Below are 18926 nucleotides of genomic sequence, written 5' to 3' on the forward strand. Positions count from 1 at the left end.
GTTTTCTACCATAGCTGTAGTAGAAAACAGTTATAATCTTATATTTATTTGTTTATATTTCTTTCCTTATTTAGTGTCCTTAAAAAAATTGATAATCAGGGCTGGGGTGTGTTCAGTGGCAGAGCACTTGGCTGGCTTGTGTGAGGCACTGGGTTTGATCCTTAGCACCACATAAAATTAAATAAAAGCATTCTGTCCATCTATAAGTACAAAAAAAAAAGTTGATAATCACTTGCTAAGTGTGCCTCTCAAACAATTTAATTTCAGAAGCCTACAAGAAAGTACAAGATTTAGTCAACTTGTTGAAGAGCTATTGAAAATCATTCATGCTTTTGAGCTTGACACAGGATTGCAGTGTAAGTATTGCATAGCCCCAGAGGCAGTGCTGTCCTTAAATTCTCAGGAACTCTGAATAATTATTTTCTGTGAACAGATGATAAGACCTCCTTGGTCTAGGTTAATTTTAGCTCTGTATCTGTGAATCTATATTTTAAATCACTCCTATTAATCTCAGACCTTATTTTATTAATCCTGATATGCACATCTTAACATCTCTGAAATTGGGAATATTTTAGTATTGATGGTGTGTCATTGTTTAATTTTTTTTAGTGACCCATAAAATAATGGTTTAGCTTACATCATTGCTATCTCATAGTCAGTGAAATATGATATTAATAGGCAAATTTGTTAGTTTTAGGTGGACAAGAAGAAATAGAAATCACTTTGACCGTCTGTATGTGTTTGTTTCTTAGGAGTAGAAACTGAAAAAATAATGTGTTCCAGGCTAGGGATATAGCTCAGTGGTAGAGTGCTTTCTTAATACGCATGAAGCCTGGGTTTGATTTCCAGCATTCCAAAAATAAGAAAATAATGTGTTCCCTTATAATTTATAGTTGCCAACAGTTATAACTTTCCAAAAAAGGAAAATAACTCTCCTGAACATTTAAAGGAAGAGATTTCTATCATCCAAAGTATGGGCTACCGAAACCGTGCCAAAAGATTTCGAGAAAGTGAACCTGAAAATCCTACCTTGGTAAAGCCATTTTCATTTATTCTGGTAACATTCCTTCATTAAATATTGTGAATTAGCGAATGAGCTAAATGTTTGTGGCATTATATGAAGTATCAGTAAAGAAAGTATGGTGACACATAACCTGTAATTATAGCTACTCGAGAGGCCGAGGCAGGAAGATCACAAGTTGGAAGCCAGTCTTGGCAATTCAGTGAGACCCTGTCTCAAAATAAAAAGGACTTGGGGATATAGATCAGTGGGAGAGTGCTCCTGAGTTCAGTCCCTAGTACTGGAAAAAAAAAAAAGGAAAGGAACGTTGTAAATTAAGTGGTTGGACAAGTGTTCTAATCAATAAGAGTTCAAGGAATTTGGAAAGGTCAGGGTGACTGGTATGTCGAGAGAAACATTTTTTAGGAACTGACCCTACTTTGGAGCTTTATCAGCTCTGATGCATGTCAAAAATAGCTTCAAGGGGCTGTGTTTGTGGCTCAGTGGTAGAGCACTTGCCTAGCATGTATAAGACCCTGGGTTTGATCCTCAGCACCTCATTAAAATAAAGGTATTGTGTCTAACTACAATTAAAAAAATAATAAATATTAAAAAACAATAGCCACAAAGTCCCTGATCTTTTTAAGCATTTGAAAAGTGCTTTAAGCCAGGCATGGCTATTCCCAGCTATTTGAGATGCTAAGGCAAAGGATCTCAAGTTTGAGGTCCAGCTGGACAACCAAGCAAGACCCTATCTCAGAAATTTTTTAAATGGGTTGGAGTTGCTAGGAATGTAGCTCAGTAGCAGAGTGCTTGCCTAGCATGTGTGAGGTCCTGGGTTCAATCCCCATGTCACCAAAAAAGGGGGCTGGGAAAATAGCTCAGTAGTAGAATGCCCCTGGATTCAATTGCCAGTATCAAAAAACCAAAACAAACTTCAATTAAAATGTGTAATCAAAGGAAATGCAGTTATTTGCTCTGATGTTAACTAATATGTGAATGCATGATGGATATCTTAAAAATAACAGGTCTTATGGTATTAACATTTGTTTTTCTGTAGAAGGGCAAAATAGGAAGCAGAAAAATCTTCATTCAAAGTGATGTTGGGCCAGGTGCCATGGCGCATACATGTAATCTGAGCAATTTGGGAGGCTGAGGCAGGAGGATTACAAGTTCCTCAGCAATTTAGCAAGGTCCTGAGCAACTTAGTAAAACCCTGTCTTGAAATAAAAAAGTTTTTAGAATTTCTGGGGATGTGGCTCAATAGTTATGTGCCCCGGGTTCTATCCCCAGTAACCTGCCCTCCCCCCAAAAAAAGTAATGTTGGACGGTGCTCAGTGGCAGACACCTATAATCCCATTGACTTGGGGAAAAAGATGAGAAGTTCAAGGCCAGCCTAGGCAACTTAGCATAGACCCCATCTCAAAATAAAAAATAAAAAGAACTGGGTATGTAGGTCAGTGTGAAGCACCTCTGGGTTCAATCCCCAGTTCAAAAAAGCATTGTTGGGACTTTTAAATATTCTGTTACTAAATTTGTTCTTAGGTATACTGGGGTTTTATTATCATCATTTCTCTCTTTTTAAAATTTATCTTAGTTGCTAACCCTTCATCAGATGTGGTCATAAGTATATATCAATTATTAGCTTAAAAAATATATATATACATACATATATATTGAGCCACTGGGATTACAGGTATGTGCCATTGTACCCAGCAAATTTTAATACTTTTAAGAATGTACATAATGGGACTGGGGTTGTGGCTCAGTGGTAGAGTGCATGCCTTGCATGTATGGGGCACTGGGTTCAATCCTCAGCATCACATAAAAATAAATAAAGGTATGTGTCCATCTACAACTAATAAATGAATGAATGAATGAATAAATAAATAAATAAATAAATAGAAATGTATATAATGGTACATAATCGGTTTGGAAAATTTTTAAACAATAGAGAGGAAAAATACTCAACTCACAAATAACCCTGACATTTTAGTGAGTAGTTTGTCAGGTTTTTCCCCAGGTATCATAAATTTTATTTATCTGATTGTGGTGGATTTGTTTTGCCCATGGTCTCAAGTTTCTCTTTAGGAAAAAAGCACTGAACTGGCCATCGATTTGTTGACCATTCTTTACTGTACTGCTTAGCAGGAAACCAGTCTTAGTGTCCAACTCTCTAACCTTGGAATCATGAAATCTCTGAGGACAAAGCAGCAGATACAACCTCAAAATAAATCTGTCTACATTGAATTGGGTAAGGTCTCAGATTTCTTAAGTGTAGAATAATAGTTGCTAGATTGCTTGTCTTACTGTTTTACCAAAAACCTTAGTCATAATTTATACATGTGACAGGGAACTTTTGGAAGTGAAAATAAAATAATTTTATGGGCCCTATGGTGAGTTATAAATAATGTAAAAGATACAGTTTACACCTCAAAGAGTCTTACTTTATAAAGGGAGCAAAAGAATGGTTATAAGCTAGTGTGAATAAATTTTGGAAAAATGGAAAATAGCAGTAAGAAAGAACATGATGGGTTTCTATATCATTTAAAGGGATCCAAAATAATTTTTACTAGTTTAGTAAGCCATTTAAAAACAAACCTGGGGCTGGGATTGTGGCTCAGTGGTAGAGTGCTCGCCTAGCACAGATGGGACCCAGGTTCGATCCTCAGCACCACATAAAAAAATAAAGGCATTGTGTTGTGTCCATCTACACCAAAAAAATAAACCAAGAGTTCAAAAAAGTCTAACTGCCTTCTCTTTTAGAATTGGGAAAGGCGGTCCTCTTTTGAGCTTTTAAAGACTGCCATGTGTTTCCTTAACACTTATTGGATTTCACTGAAATTACCCATATGTCTCCTACCCATAAGATAATAAACTCATGAGCAATAGGTATATGTCTCAAAAATAATTATAGTATTTAATATTTAGGACCACTTACTTGTATCCCTGGCACTGTTGGTTTTTCTTTTATAACTCATTTAAAAATGCACGTCAAACTTCTGAGGTTGTAAATATGTATACTTATTTTACAGATGAAGAAATTAGTCACAGAAGTTAAATATTGCTAAGTTAGTAAAGCTAGTAAGTGGCAGATCCATTTTTTAAATAAGCTTCAGAAATAAGCTTCAGAGCCTGTACTTTCTACTTCTCTGTGTTGCATGACTAATCTGTCTTGCTTGCCATGTAATATAGATGTTCAGTAAATGTTTCTAAGTGAATGAATATCTACTTTGCAACAAGTACATTTTTCAAATTTAACCCTTTTAATAAACAAAAACTGACTGATTTGTTCTGGGGGGGGTTTTGATGGATATTTTTAGGATCTGATTCTTCTGAAGATACAGTTAATAAGGCAAATTATTGCAGGTGAGTCAAAAAGAGCCTTTGTCTATGAAGCCTTTTTTTTTTTTTTTTTCATATTTAACATTTAGGATTAGTATTTTCCTAGATTTGAATGAAGTCCTTGGAAGAAACTTTAGAGATCATCTTATCTTATCCTCTCATTTTATATCTGAGGAAATACTGTTTTTGTTTGTTTAATCTATTTATGAGTAGTGTCCAAAGGACCTTAAGATAACATTGAAACTCTATACAAACTTGCTTTTAGCAGATGGTTATTTTCTAGCTGATTTTCTCATATTTAGTATTGACCCAGTGGTAATTGCTAATGGAATTATTAGAGGATTTTATTTGTAGTTTTCTTTCTTTCCTCAGTTCTTTCATTTCACCTATTCCCAAACTTTATCAATATAAGTAACATAATAATCTACAAGGGCCCTCCAGTTGGGTTACCTGCAAGAATGCTTTCCTTAAGAATTATTGCTTGACCCTGATTAAGATAACTGATCTGAATTATGGTGATGTCATTAGCAATCAGTTTTTGTTTAAAAATTACTTTTTCCTAATCTTGAAATTAAAAGGACATTATTCTTGGCCAGAAAAGAAGCAAAGAAAGCAATGAAGCAAAGTAGTAGCTTTTGCATTTCATTGGAATGCCTGCTCTTCTAGTGCTTCCTTTGTTGTTTTTTGCTCCTACCTTCTCATTAATATACACTTTTTTAGCTGGGTGTGGTAGCACATGTCTGTAATCCCAGAGTCTCAGGAGGCTGAGGCAGGAGGATTACAAATTCAAGGCTAGCCTCAGCAATTTAGCAAGGTCCTAAGCAACTTAGTGAGACCCTGTCTCAAAATAAAAGGACTAAGGATGTGGCTCAGTGATTAAGTGCCTGGGTTCAATCCCCTGTAAAAAGAGTTTTTTTGTCCTTTTTTTTTTCTTTCAATACAGAGGATTGAAACAGAGGCTCTGTACCACTGAGCTACACCTCCAGTGCTTTTTTACTTTTAGTTTTGAGACAGTCTTATTAAATTGCTAAGGCTGGTCTTGAATTTGTAGTCCTCTTGCCTCAGCTTTCCAAGGCTCTGAGATTATAGGCATGTGTCACTGTGCCCAGCTAAGATATTCTTTTATTTTGGGGAACTGGGGTTGAACCCAGAGGTGCTTAACCACTGAGCTGTAACCCAATCAGTCCTTTCTACTTTTTTTCTTTCTTTTTTTTTTTTTTTTTTTTGTGTGTGTGGGGGGGTGGGGGGGTGGAGAAATGGTTACTAAGGATTAAACCCAGCAGTCCTTAACCACTTTACTACTGAGCTACATAAGGTGGAGTCTCACTACATTGCTTAGGGCTTCACTGCATTGCTGAGGCTGGCTTTGAACTTGTGATCCTCCTGCCTCAGCCTCCTGAGCCTCTGGGCTTATAGGTGTGGGCCACCATGCCCAACTAAGCATTTTTTAAAAACTATCTTTTAGCAGTCATGTAAATTGTGGCTCTCGTTTGCATCTTTATAAAGCAATGTTCTGTCTTGCAGACAGAATTTTGTGACTGGATGTTCTCATTCTAACCATTTCATTTGGATTAGAGGTTACTTAAAGGAAAGACCAGGAATCACAAAATGAGTCAAATTGGTCAGCAACTACAGCCCTACCTAGAGGAGTTAAAATATTTCATCTTGCTCATTTGACAGTTCTATGAACATATAACTAATGATTCTAATTAAGGCTTCTGTGTTTTCCTTATAGTGTGAGAGACCAGGAATTGTTGCAAACCACCACTCAAGGAGCCAGGGCTGAAACCAGTGTGGATTCTGCAAATAAGGGTAATGGCAAGTCTTCCCAACTTAATAGACACTGAAGATAGAGAACTGTAGATAGAGAACCCAGGCATCATGCATGCTAGGCGAGGACTCTACCACTGAGCCACAACCCCAGCCCTGCCTTTTACTTTTAATTGACATATTTGTATTTCAGTTTTTTCCAACTTCTTTCTAAGTGTATGGAATATGAGTGTGTAGATAGAATAGAATACTGTGTGTCTGATGACCAAACAGACTGCATTTAATTCACTGTTAGAAGTTGGGAGATAGGAGATGTGGTTTATACATAGGGAACATTCTGAAATTGACTTTTTGATTGGCTTGAGGGGAATAGTGAGAATTTAGGCAAATAGAAATTATTTGAAAGAGCATGAGTTACATCTTCAGTATATTTGGTAGTTTATGATATTAGTTTTTCTAAAACTAGTTGCTTGATTTCCACTCACAAGTTATATTAATTATGTATTTATTTATGATAATTCAGTTTTTAAGCATCTTATTATTTTTATATATTTTCAGCTGCTTGTGAGTTTTCTGAGAAGGACATAGCAAATATTGAACATCATCAATCCAGTAATAAAGAGTTGAACATCATTGAGAAGCATGCAACTGAGAGGCATCCAGAAAAGTATCAGGGTATTTCTGTTTCAAACTTGCATGTGGAGACATGTGGCACAAATACTCGTGCCAGCTCATTACAGCATGAGAACAGCAGTTTATTACTCACTAAAGACAGAATGAATGTAGAAAAGGCTGAATTCTGTAATAAAAGCAAACAGCCTGGCTTAGCAAGGAGCCAACAGAGCAGATGGGCTAAAAGTAAGAAAACCTGTAACGATAGGCAAACTCTCAGCACAGAGAAAAAGGTAGATCTGAATGTTGATCCCCTATATGAGAAAAAAGAACCAAGTAAGCAGAAACCTCCATGCTCTGAGAATTCTAGAGATACCCAAGATGTTCCTTGGATAACACGAAATAGCAGCATTCGGAAAGTTAATGAGTGGTTTTCCAGAAGTGACGAAATGTTAACTTCTGACGACTCACATGATGGGGGTTCTGAGTCAAATGCTAAAGTAGCTGGTATATTAGAAATTCCAAATGAAGTAGATGGATTTTCTGGTTCTTCAGAGAAAATAGACTTGTTGGCCACTGACCCGCATAATGCTTTAATTTTTAAACGTGAAAGAATCTGCTCCAAAGCAGTTGAGAGTAATATTGAAGATAAAATATTTGGGAAAACCTATCGGAGGAAGGCAAGCCTCCCTAACTTGAGCCATGTAACTGAAAATCTAATTATAGGAGCATTTGCCGCAGAACCACAAATAACACAAGAGTGTCCCCTCACAAATAAATTAAAGCGTAAAAGGAGAACTACATCATGCCTTCATCCTGAGGATTTTATCAAGAAAGCAGATTTGGCAGTTGTTCAAAAGACTCCTGAAAAAATAAATCAGGGAACTGACCAAATGGAACAGAATGATCAAGTAATGAATATTACTAATAGTGGCCAAGAGAATGAAACAAAAATTGATTATGTTCAGAAAGAGAAAAATGCTAACCCAATAGAATCATTGGAAAAAGAGTCTGCTTTCAGAACTAAAGCTGAACCTATAAGCAGCAGTATAAGCAATATGGAACTAGAATTAAATATCCACAATTCAAAAGCACCTACGAAAAATAGGCTGAGGAAGAAGTCCTCTACTAAGCATATTCATGCGCTTGAACTAGCAGTAAATAGAAATACAAGTCCACCTCATCACATTGAATTACAAATTGATAGTTTTACTAGCAGTGAAGAAATAAAGACAGGAAATTCCAACCAAATGCCAGTCAGGCATGGCAAAAAGCTTCATCTCATGGAAGATGCAAAACCTGCAACTGAAGTCAAGAAGAGTAACCAGCCAAATGAACAAATAATTAAGAGATATACCAATGATGTTTTCCCAGGACCAAAGTTAACAGGCATATCTGGTCTTTTTACTAACTGCTCAAGTTCTAGTAAAGTTAAAGAATTTGTTGATCCTAACCTTCAGAAAGAAGGAACAGAAGAGAACATAGAAATAATTCAAAGGTCTAATAATACCAAAGACCCCAAAGATGTGCTAAGTGGAGAAAGGGGTTTGCAAACTGAAAGATCTGCAGAAAGTACCAGTATTTCATTGGTACCTGATACTGATTATGGCACTCAGGACAGTATCTCATTACTGGAGGCTAACACTTTTGGAAAAGCAAGAACAGCATCAAATCAACATGTTACTCAGTATGTGGCAATCGAAAACCCCAAGGAATTTATCCATGGTCATCCTAAAGATACTAGAAACGACACAGGGGGTTTCAAGAATTCATTGAGACACGATGTTAACCACATTCAGGAGATAAATGTAGAAATGGAAGAAAGTGAACTTGATACTCAGTATTTAGAGAATACATTCCAAGTTTCAAAGCGTCAGTCATTTGCTCTGTTTTCAAACCCAGGAAATCAAGAAAAGGAATGTGCAGCTGTCTACGTTCCCTCCCAAACCTTACAGAAACAAAGCACAGAAGTCAATCTTGAATGTGAGCAAAAAGACAAAAATTGGGGAAATAAAGAGTCTAAAATTCCGCATGTCCAGACAATTAATGCCACTATGGGCTTCCCTGTGGTTTGTCAGAAAAATAAGCCAGGTGATGATGCCAAATGTAATATTACAGAAGTCTCTAGAACTTGTCCTTCATTTCCGTTCAGAGGCAGTGAAACTAAACTTATTACTGCATATAAACATGGAATTTTACAAAACCCATATCATATACCATCAGTTTCTCCCATCAGGTCATCTGTTAACACTAAATGTAAGAAAATAGAAATAATTCAAAGGTCTAATAATACCAAAGACCCCAAAGATGTGCTAAGTGGAGAAAGGGGTTTGCAAACTGAAAGATCTACAGAAAGTACCCTATTAGGGGAAAAGTTTGAGAAACATTCAGGGTCACCTGAAAAAATACTGGGATATAAGAGAATCATTCAAAGTACAGTGAGCACAATTAGCCAAAATAGCATTAGAGAAAGTGCTTTTAAAGAAGCCAACTCAGGCAGTATTAATGAAGTAGGTGCTAGTACTAATGAAGTAGGCTCCAGTATTAATGAAGTAGGTTCCAGTGGTGAAAACATTCAAACAGAACTAGGTAGAAACAGAGGACCCAAATTAAATGCTGTGCTTAGATTAGGTCTTATGCAACCTGAAGCCTATAAACAAAATCTTTCTCTAATTAATTGTAAATACCCTGAAATAAAAAGACAAGGAGAAGATGAAGTAGTTCAAGTTGTTAATACAGATTTCTCTCCATGTCTAATTTCAGATAATTTAGAGCAACCTATGAGAATTAGTCCTGTCACTCAGGTTTGTTCTGAGACTCCAGATGACCTGTTAGATGATGATGATGAAATAAAGGAAAATACCAGCTTTACTGAAGGTGGCATTAAGGAAAAATCTGCTGTTTTTAGTAAGAATGTCCAGAGGGGAGAATTTAGCAGGAGCCCAAGCCCTTTAGCCCATACATCTTTGGCTCAGAGTCACCAAAAGGGGGCCAGGAAATTAGAGTCCTCAGAAGAGAACACCTGTAGTGAGGATGAAGAACTTCCCTCCTTCCAATACTTACTATTTGGTAAAGTAACCAAAACACCTCAGTCTACCAAAAACAGCACTGTTGTGACAGACTGTCTGTCTAAGAAAACAGAGGAGAACCTGGTATCATTTAGGACTGGTGTAAATGACTGCAATAATGAGGTGATACTCGAAAAGGCCTCCCAGGAACATGACTTTAGTGAGGAAGCGAAATACTCTGGTAGCTTGTTTTCTTCCCAGTGCAGTGTATTAGAAGACTTGACAACAAATACAAACTCCCAGGACCCCTTCTTGATGTTTGATCCACCTTCCAAACAAATGAAACATCAGTCTGAAAACCAGGAAGTTGTGCTGAGTGACAACAAATTGGTTTCAAATGATGAAGAAAGGGAAACTGGCCTAGAAGAAGATAATCACCAAGAAGAGCAGAGTGTGGATTCAGACTTAGGTATTAGAACCAGATTTTTGTGTTTGCTTCTGCCTGTTTTATAAAATGAGCTAAATGTTTATGCCTTTTGGGGAGCACATTTTATGAATTTCCAAGTACAGTTACTTAAACTTGAAACATGTTTCTTCTAAGATTCTTTTCCTTAAGTCAGAAGTCCTTCACCCAGCTATCACATCTTCCCTGATTGAATGAGCTTTTAAATATCCTATTTGTTGGTGGACTTGCTTCCAATTTTTATTGTTAAAAAGTTGTAAGAGGAAATCCTGGTAGCAAGGAGGTTAATCATTTTGTGTAACATGAAGATGAAACCAGTCCTGCCAATGGGAAGAAACAGTTAAAGCAAGTTGCAATTTTTATAGTCTTCCTACATCTGAACCTCTGTTTTTATTATTGTTTAAGGTGAAGCAGCATCTGGCTATGAAAGTGAAACAGTCCTCTCTGAAGATTGCTCAGGGGTGTCTTCGCAGAGTGATATTTTAACCACTCAGGTAAAAAAGGCATGGGATGGGGCTGGGGATATGGCTCAAGCAGTAGCACGCTTGCCTGGCATGCGCACAATGCTGAGTTCAATCCTCAGCACCACATAAAAATAAAAAAAATAAAGATGTTGTGTCTGCCAAAAACTAAAAAATAAATATTAAAAAAAAATTCTCTCTCTCTCTTAAAAAAAAAAAAAAGACATGGATACTTATGTGTATGTGGTATCCTCTGCATTTAGTGGTATGTATCCACATTCTTAAGTCTGCTGATATCTTCCTGTGAATTAATGGCACAACAATTAAGTATGATGCCTTGCTTCCCCAAATCAGATTATAAACACCTCTGTGGAACTCATGTCATACACATACGTACACCATCTAGCTCTCTGAAGAACACTAAGTACTAAATTTAATAAATAAGCTGAACCTTGAAAACCATATGCCCTGTTATAAAACATATAAAAGCACTTTGGTATCCAGAGAGAGGTGATTAATCTTGGTGCTTAATTGGAGCCTGTAGGGCTCTCTTCCCATTAGAGACCATCTAGTATTTCACTGTTTTGTGCCTTTTTTTTTTCTGTTTATGTCTTTTATGTGAAATCTATTAGTTGAGTTTTCTGTAGTGCCTGTAAATCATCTTTAACAACAACAACAAAAGGGCATAATTTGGAACCCAGTAGATAAGGCCAATAATTTGGTTACTTTTTTTGAGTGTATATGTGGTACTGGGGGTTGAACCCAGGGGCTCTCTATCCCTGAGCTATATCTGCAGCCTTTCTATTTTTTATTTTAAAATAGGGTCTTAGGAAGTTGCTGAGGCTGGCCTTGAACTTGTGATCCTCCTGCCTCATCCTTCTAAGTTGCTGGGATTACAGGCGTGAGCCACCCACACTTGGCATAAATAAAGGTCTATAACAACTAAAAAAAATTTGAAAAAGAAAAAAAAATTAGGGGACTACAACAGATAAACAAGACTCATCCATGGATGAACCTTGAAAACATTAAATAAAATGTTATATTCCAAAGGACAAATATTGTGTAATTTCTCCTTATATAAGGTACTTAGAATAATCAAATTTATAGAAACAGAAGATAGAATAATGGTTATCAGAGATTTGGGGGAGGAGGGAGTAGAGAGTTCCTTGTTTAATGGGTATCTGTCTCGTTTAGGGAGGATGATGATGATAAAATTTTAGAGATAGTAGTGATGGTTACACGACATTGAGAAAATACTTAATGTCACTGAACTGTACTGTTCAAAATGGTTAAGATGATGAATTAGGGGCTGGGGTTGTGGCTCAGTGGTAAAGTGCTTGCCTAGTGAGGCACTGGGTTTGATCCTCAGCACTGCATAAAAATAAATAAATAAAGGTATTGTGTCCATCTACAACTTAAAAAAAAAAGATGGTAAATTAGATAAATTTTATAAGCTATCCAGAGATGGTTATAGTTAACTCATTGGTCTGTATCCACTGAGTCTCCTTTCTTTGTGTATAGGGTGTTTATGTATACTTTATCATTATTTATTTATTTCTTGGTGTTGGAGATTGAACCCAGTCCTTGTGTATGCTGAACACACTCATTACAACTGAGCTATGCCCCCAGCTCCCCTACACCTTACCTTTTAAAAAAATCATTTAGATAGGGCTAGGATTGTGGCTCAGTGGCAAAGCACTTGCCTAGCATGTGTGAGGCTCTGGGTTCAATTCTTAGCACCACATAAAAAATAAATAAATAAAATAAAGATGGTGTCCACTACAGAATAAATAAATAAATAAATAAATAAATAAATAAAACTCTACATACTTACATTGTAATTTAATTTTTATCATGTCATTAAAATTCTTCAGTGCCTTTTAGTTTTAATTGTTATATAGCATTTTATTCTGTTGGGTATATTATGATTTATTCAACCTATTGTTAAATGTTGAAGATTTCAGGGTAACAGTCACAGTTTGCTGTTATATATAATACTATGGTAGACATCTTGATAGCTAAATATTTGTCCACATCTCTGATGATTTCCTTTGTATAAATTCCTAAAACTGAAATTTTTTTTTTTATCTTTGATACATATTGTTAAATTGACCTTTAGAAGGATTAAACCAAACCAGACAGATGGCACATGCCTGTAATCCCAGTGGCTCGGGAGACTGAGGCAGAAGGATCACAAGTTCAAAGCCAGCCTCAGCAATTTAGTGAGGCCATAAGCAACTTAGTGAGACCCTGTCTCAAATAAAAAAGGGTATATAGGGATGTGGCTCAGTGGTTAAGCACTCTTGGGTCAAACTCTAGTACCCCCCCCAAAAAAAAGATTAAATCAATCTGTGCTTTTTCCAGCCTCTGTGGTATTTGATGGTTCCCGTTTCCCTGTACTTTTGCCCACACTGGGTAGCATCCAATTTTAAAATCTTCCAAATCTTGGCATTGTTGTGAGGAGCAGAGATAGAAAGGACATGTCTCCTACTGCCTATTCTCTGTTAAGAGTAAATCCCTAGACCTGAAGCCCCTTGGAATCAGGGAAGAAACCTTTGGGATGACTACATGTTTGATACCTGAATTGTCACCAGTATTCAGTTCTACAGGATTGTTATGGTGACTAAATTGATGAAAATACTTAGGTGACCTTTTATTTATTTGTAATTCCTCAGATTATTTCTGAATATGGATTTGGAGCTCTGTCAGTAATGCCTGTCAACTAATTGTTTCTCTTGTGTTTTAAAGTTTTAGGTTCCATTTTTTTATTCCATCTACCTTAGCCATTTTGTGTTATAACTGACATTCAAATAAACTACTCCTTTGCTTTTTTATATCCTTGATATTATTCCCAGGGATAGGTTTATTTGTTCTGGATATATTTTACAAAGTTCTTTTTATCATACGTCTACTCAGACAGGTAGAATGATTGAAGTAGGCCAGGTATGGTGGCACGTGACTTTAACCACAGCTACTCAGAGACTGAAGCAGGAGGATCACCAGTTTGAGGCCAGCCTGGGCAGCCTAGCAAGACCCTGTCTCAAAAAATAAAAAGGGCTGGGATGTAGCTCAGTGATAGAATGTCCCTGGATTCAATCCCCAGTACCACACACACACACACACACACACACACACACACACACACACACACACAAAATCCCCGGTTTATACAGAGCCCAAGAATTATGTAGAAGATAAAGAATGTCTAGGGCTGGGGTTGTGGCTCAGTGGTATAGTGCTTGCCTAGCACGTGCGAGGCCCTGGGTTTGATCCTCAGCACCATATAGAAATAAATAAGTAAAATAAAGGTATTGTGTCCAACTGAAAAATAAATATTTTTTAAAAAGAATGTCTGGGCTGGGGATGTGGCTCAAGCGGTAGAGCGCTCGTCTGGCATGCGTGCGGCCCGGGTTCGATCCTCAGCACCACATACCAACAAAGATGTTGTGTCTGCCGAGAACTAAAAAATAAATATTAAAAATTCTCTCTCTCTCTCTCTCTCTCTCTCTCTCTCTCTCTCTCTCTCTCTCTCTCTCCTTCCTCTCTCACTCTCTCTTTAAAAAAAAAAAAAAAAGAATGTCTAATTTGGTATCAATAGTATCTGTTCAAGGGGCAGTTCTTTCCATCAAGGAGGTCATATATCCCACTTGTAAATACTAATATTAATAGTATAGTCCACATAATGAGGGGATCCTCTGTTCATGATGGATAGATTATTGGTGGGGACTTCTAAGAGAGACATTTGAGCTGGCCCTTGAAGGATAAGAAGAATTTTTCCAGGGCTGGAGCTGTAGCTCAGTGGCAAAGCGCTTGCCTAGCATGTATGAGGCACTGGGTTCCATCCTCAGCACCACATTAAAAAAAAAAATAAAATAAAGGCATTCTGTCCCCACATTAAAAAAATAATAATAAAATAAAGGCATTCTGTCCATCTACACTATAAAAAATTTTAAAAAAGAAAAAAAAAGAATTTTTCCAAGTGGAAAAAAAGAGGAGGCAGTATTTGAGGCAAAGGTTCAAGAGGCATGAAATGCCCAGGAAACACAAAATTGTCCTGTGTCACTAAGAAATGGGCATATGGGAGATGTTGGAGAGAAAGAAGAGAAAATCAGGGTGTGGAGGGCCTTTTGAATGCAGTGCTTAGGAATTTGGACTTTACCCTGAGGGCAGTAATGACTAACAATTATATAGTGTTCAGAAAGTATTAACTAATCATCTGCGCAGTGGTATATATACCACTAAAAGGTCCTCATAGAAGAAAGAGGCATGATGTACATAGCTTTCAGGGAATTTCTGCAGTAATGTAGCTGTATTAAAAGTAGGATAGAATAGGGATAAAAGAAGCTCTTTAAGAAGATATTTCAGGGCTGGGGCTGGGGCTCAGCGGTAGTGTGCTTGCCTGGCATGTGTGAGGCACTGGGTTCGATTCTCAGCACCACATATAAATAAATATATGACAACTAAAAAATATATTAAAAAAAAGAAGATGATATTTCAAAATTAGAAGCAAGAAGACTTGGTAACCTGTTTGGTTTTGTTCTCCCTAAGTATTGAGCCAATTGCCTATAAGGGAATTTGTCCAAGTTATAAGTAATTTGTTTGAGAAAATCTAAAGGAAAGTTATTTAACTCTAATTTTCCCATTACTGTTTTTTTTTTTTTTTTCTGATTTAATGGCCACATAAAGGATAGATGTGGTGGTTGTAGCCCTGCTCACTAATTAGTTTCTGAAGCTTTGGTCAGGCATCTGTGTACAGTTTTTTTCTGGGTTTACTGAGGCAGGGCCTTGGCTCCGGTTTGATCAGTGATGTAAGTACTCAGGAGTACCACGTGGTGGCATGGCGTTGCTGCAGATGTTGGCAACAAAGCAGTCTCGAGACAGCAGTAGAAACCTTTGTAAAACTGGAAATGCATTTTCTATCATAAAAACCTCCTGAAAACTATGAACTCAGTGTAGCAGGAAAAAGAAGATGGCTTGTTTTTAGTAGAGGGCAAACTCATTTTCAAGGATCAGAAGAAGAGGAAAGAAACAGAGGGTGGAACAGTCTGTGTTTACACTCTCCCAGCTTGCCAACAACCATCAATGTTCTTTCGAAAAGTGATGAAGAAGTGTATATTTTGGAAAACTCCTTATGTACCTAAATTCTTTGCTTATCAAATACCTTAAACTTCACAGATTGCTTCTTGAAATGGAGCAATAAACAACAGGAGCTTCATAAGCAAAGAGAATCCATTATCTTGAATTGAAAACAGTTAATTGTCCTTCAGGCTTTCTTAGGGCTCTTTTTGTTAGATGCTTTTTTCTAACAGCACATTCTAAAATGAACTGCAGGTATCCTGTACCAGTTTAGAATCATGAGGGCCACATCCCCAAAATTAGGACATGGCTTGGCTCAGTAGTTGTTGAATGAACTGAACAAATAGCTAAATTAAAGAATTTACCTTTTCATTAGAAACTAAAAAGTCAAAAGAATCCCAGAAAAGGAAGAGTCTCATAAGCTAATAATGTAGGCAGAATTATTGATAGTATTTTGTAAAATACCATAAGAAATATTCAACATTATATCAGTTTTTTAAAAAATCAAGATTTTTGTGGGGACTAATTTTAAAGTCTTATGAATTTCACAATACCAAAACTTAGAAACAACAGTGTGAAATGTTATCAGATTTGTGCTAATTTTAAATATCAATAGTGCTTAAATACCTAAATTATTTTTTCACTTCCTACCTTTATTTTATTTTATATTTTTGCTTTTTGTGGTACTAGGGATTATACCCAAGGCCTCACACATGGCTAGACAAATGTTCTACCATTGAGCTGTACCCCCCAGTGATAACCAGCTACAAAAAGACATCACAATAAAGCAAGTCTATTTGTGAGAATTGGAGGGTTTTTTTTTCCCCCTTCTAACATCATTTTGAAATAATTTCAAGGACATTAATTTGCATAAATATGGTTGAAATAAAAGGTGTTCAGCCCGAACTTATAATTCCATACTAGGTGATTTCACTTCCCATGTTAAAATGAATTGGTGTGACATATTTTTGTTTTATGGCAAGTTTTTCAAAATGTATAATTTTCTTGGTGTCCTTTCTTGTTTTTGCAGCAGAGGGATACCATGCAAGATAACCTGATAAAGCTCCAGCAGGAAATGGCTCAACTGGAAGCAGTGCTAGAACAGCATGGGAGCCAGTCTTCTGACAACGCCCCTTCCCTGGTAGCTGACTCTTGTGCCCCTGAGGACCTGCCAGATCTGGAAAAAAACCTATCAGGTGAAGGTCTGTAATATCAGCCAAGTGCCAGTATCTTTATTTTTTTTTTTAATATTTATTTTTTAGTTGTAGTTGGACACAATACCTTTATTTTATTTATTTATTTATATGCGGTGCTGAGGTTAGAACCCAGGGCCTCACACGTGCTAGGCAAGCATTCTGCTGAGCCACAACCCCAGTCCAAGTGCCAGTATCTTTTTTATTATTATTATTATTTACTTATTTATTTAGTTTTAATTTGAGGTAGACACAATATCTTTATTTTATTTTTAATGTGGTGCTGAGGATTGAACCCAGAGCCTCAGGTATGCTAGGCAAGCGCTCTACCACTAAGCCACAAACCCAGCACCTGAGTGCCAGTATATTTATTTATTTATTTATTTATTTATTTATTTTAGTTTTCAGCGGACACAACATCTTTGTTTGTATATGGTGCTGAGGATCGAACCCGGGCTGCATGCATGCCAGGCGAGCGCGCTACCGCTTGAGCCACCTCCCCGAGTGCCAGTATCTTAAGCACTGTCCTAAGCCTATCTCCTTCTGAAAAGTAGGCCTAATTCCAAAGCTTTATGACTTTTGCTCGCCTCCTGTTTACTGAGTCACTCTAAGGATAATCTGGGAGCCTTGGTTCTAGTCCCTGTTCCAACTTATGTGCCATTTAGAGGGACCCAAGACATTTATTCATGTCCATGTCTGAGTACCTATAAGTACCTACAGGCTATGGAGAGCCTGTAGGAGACTGACAGTATAGTTCTTGCTCTTGGAAGCTGAGTGTAATTGTGGAGATTTGCAAAAGGTAACCCCATAATATCAGAAAGCTATTGGGGGCTCAGACAAACTCTTTATAGCACTTTGTCAGAATACAAAGACATAGTTAATGTGCTTTCTGATTTATAAGAAGAGACCTCCTCTACTTCAGATAGGAGCAGGTTTTTGGTTTTCTGGAATTTTGAGGGTGTTTTGTTTTTGATATTGGGAATTGAGGCAAGCTTTTTTTTTTTTTTTTTTTTTTTTTTTTTTTTGGCAAGCTTTTAAATAGGGACAAACATTGACACAGAGAAGAGAGACTTGTTAGGGGATCCACATAGGGATCTTGGTGTTTAAGGACAGGCAAGGGTGGCGAGCCCTCCCAAAGTACTCTTCACAGCTATTTCAGAGACCCCCTAGCTGACTTAGTGTTGAAGTCCTTTCTCCAGTATTCCTTTCTACAGTCCTACTAGGGGCCTGAAGGCTTTCTTTAGAGTCTTTCTAGGAATTCAACTCTATATAAAACAGTGTTCTTGGTCCACAAGTATGCCTTGCAGTATTTTTATGTTCAGAAAGAAACAGTAACTCATGCATGGAAGCTAGAAACTCTGTTGCTATGGCAGTGCTTCAAAATGTATTTTCTTAAATGCTTTCTTTGTAACTGCATCTTCATTTAATTCTCCTAGATAATGAAGCTCAGAGTCCCATTCCTAGTAGAGTTCTTTTCTTTAGGGTACTCTCACAGTCTTCATTCTGAACATAGACTGGACTTTCAGTTCTAATGCCCAAGATATGAAATGTTATTGTCTGGCTTTGAATATCTGTGTAAATATACTATCTTGTCTTTGGCATATATGTGTGTTCATCTTTTTTTCTGAAGATCTGCAGATAAAAATATTTCTTTGTGAAACAAAAATATTTCTTTGTGGCTTCATTTGGAAAACTTTTTAAAAATTTTTTTATTTTTTATAGTTGTAGACGAACAGATGCCTTTATTTTATTTATTTTTTTATGTGGTACTGAGGATCGAACCCAGTGCCTTACACATGCTAGGCATGAACTTTGCTACTGAGCCACAGCCCCAGCCCTGGAAAATATTTTGTGTATCTCCTTGCTATCAACTCATGAAAATTAAAAGAGAATATCAAGAAAAATTTAAAAAGAATTTCTAGGCTTCTTCCTTGAGAATTCTGAATTAGTTGGGTGAGCCTTTTCCTCAAGATGATATGGGTCTAACTGAAACTCAAA

At 36.9% G+C, this 18926-nt stretch overlaps 1 protein-coding gene across 1 annotated transcript in view; it reads left to right on the forward strand.

The window, feature by feature from the left end:
• The window catches only part of BRCA1 (BRCA1 DNA repair associated), a 68124-nt gene that overhangs the window by 20001 nt on the left and 29197 nt on the right, over positions 1-18926 (forward strand). Inside the window, 9 exon segments of the mRNA XM_081271653.1 lie at positions 268-356; positions 894-1033; positions 3149-3254; positions 4324-4369; positions 6081-6157; positions 6674-6790; positions 9491-10204; positions 10604-10692; positions 16766-16937. Coding sequence (XP_081127779.1) covers positions 268-356; positions 894-1033; positions 3149-3254; positions 4324-4369; positions 6081-6157; positions 6674-6790; positions 9491-10204; positions 10604-10692; positions 16766-16937 — 1550 coding nt within the window.

This window comes from Spermophilus citellus (assembly GCF_964194105.1).
Source record: "Spermophilus citellus genome assembly, chromosome: 17".
Classification (NCBI taxonomy): Eukaryota; Metazoa; Chordata; class Mammalia; order Rodentia; family Sciuridae; genus Spermophilus; species Spermophilus citellus.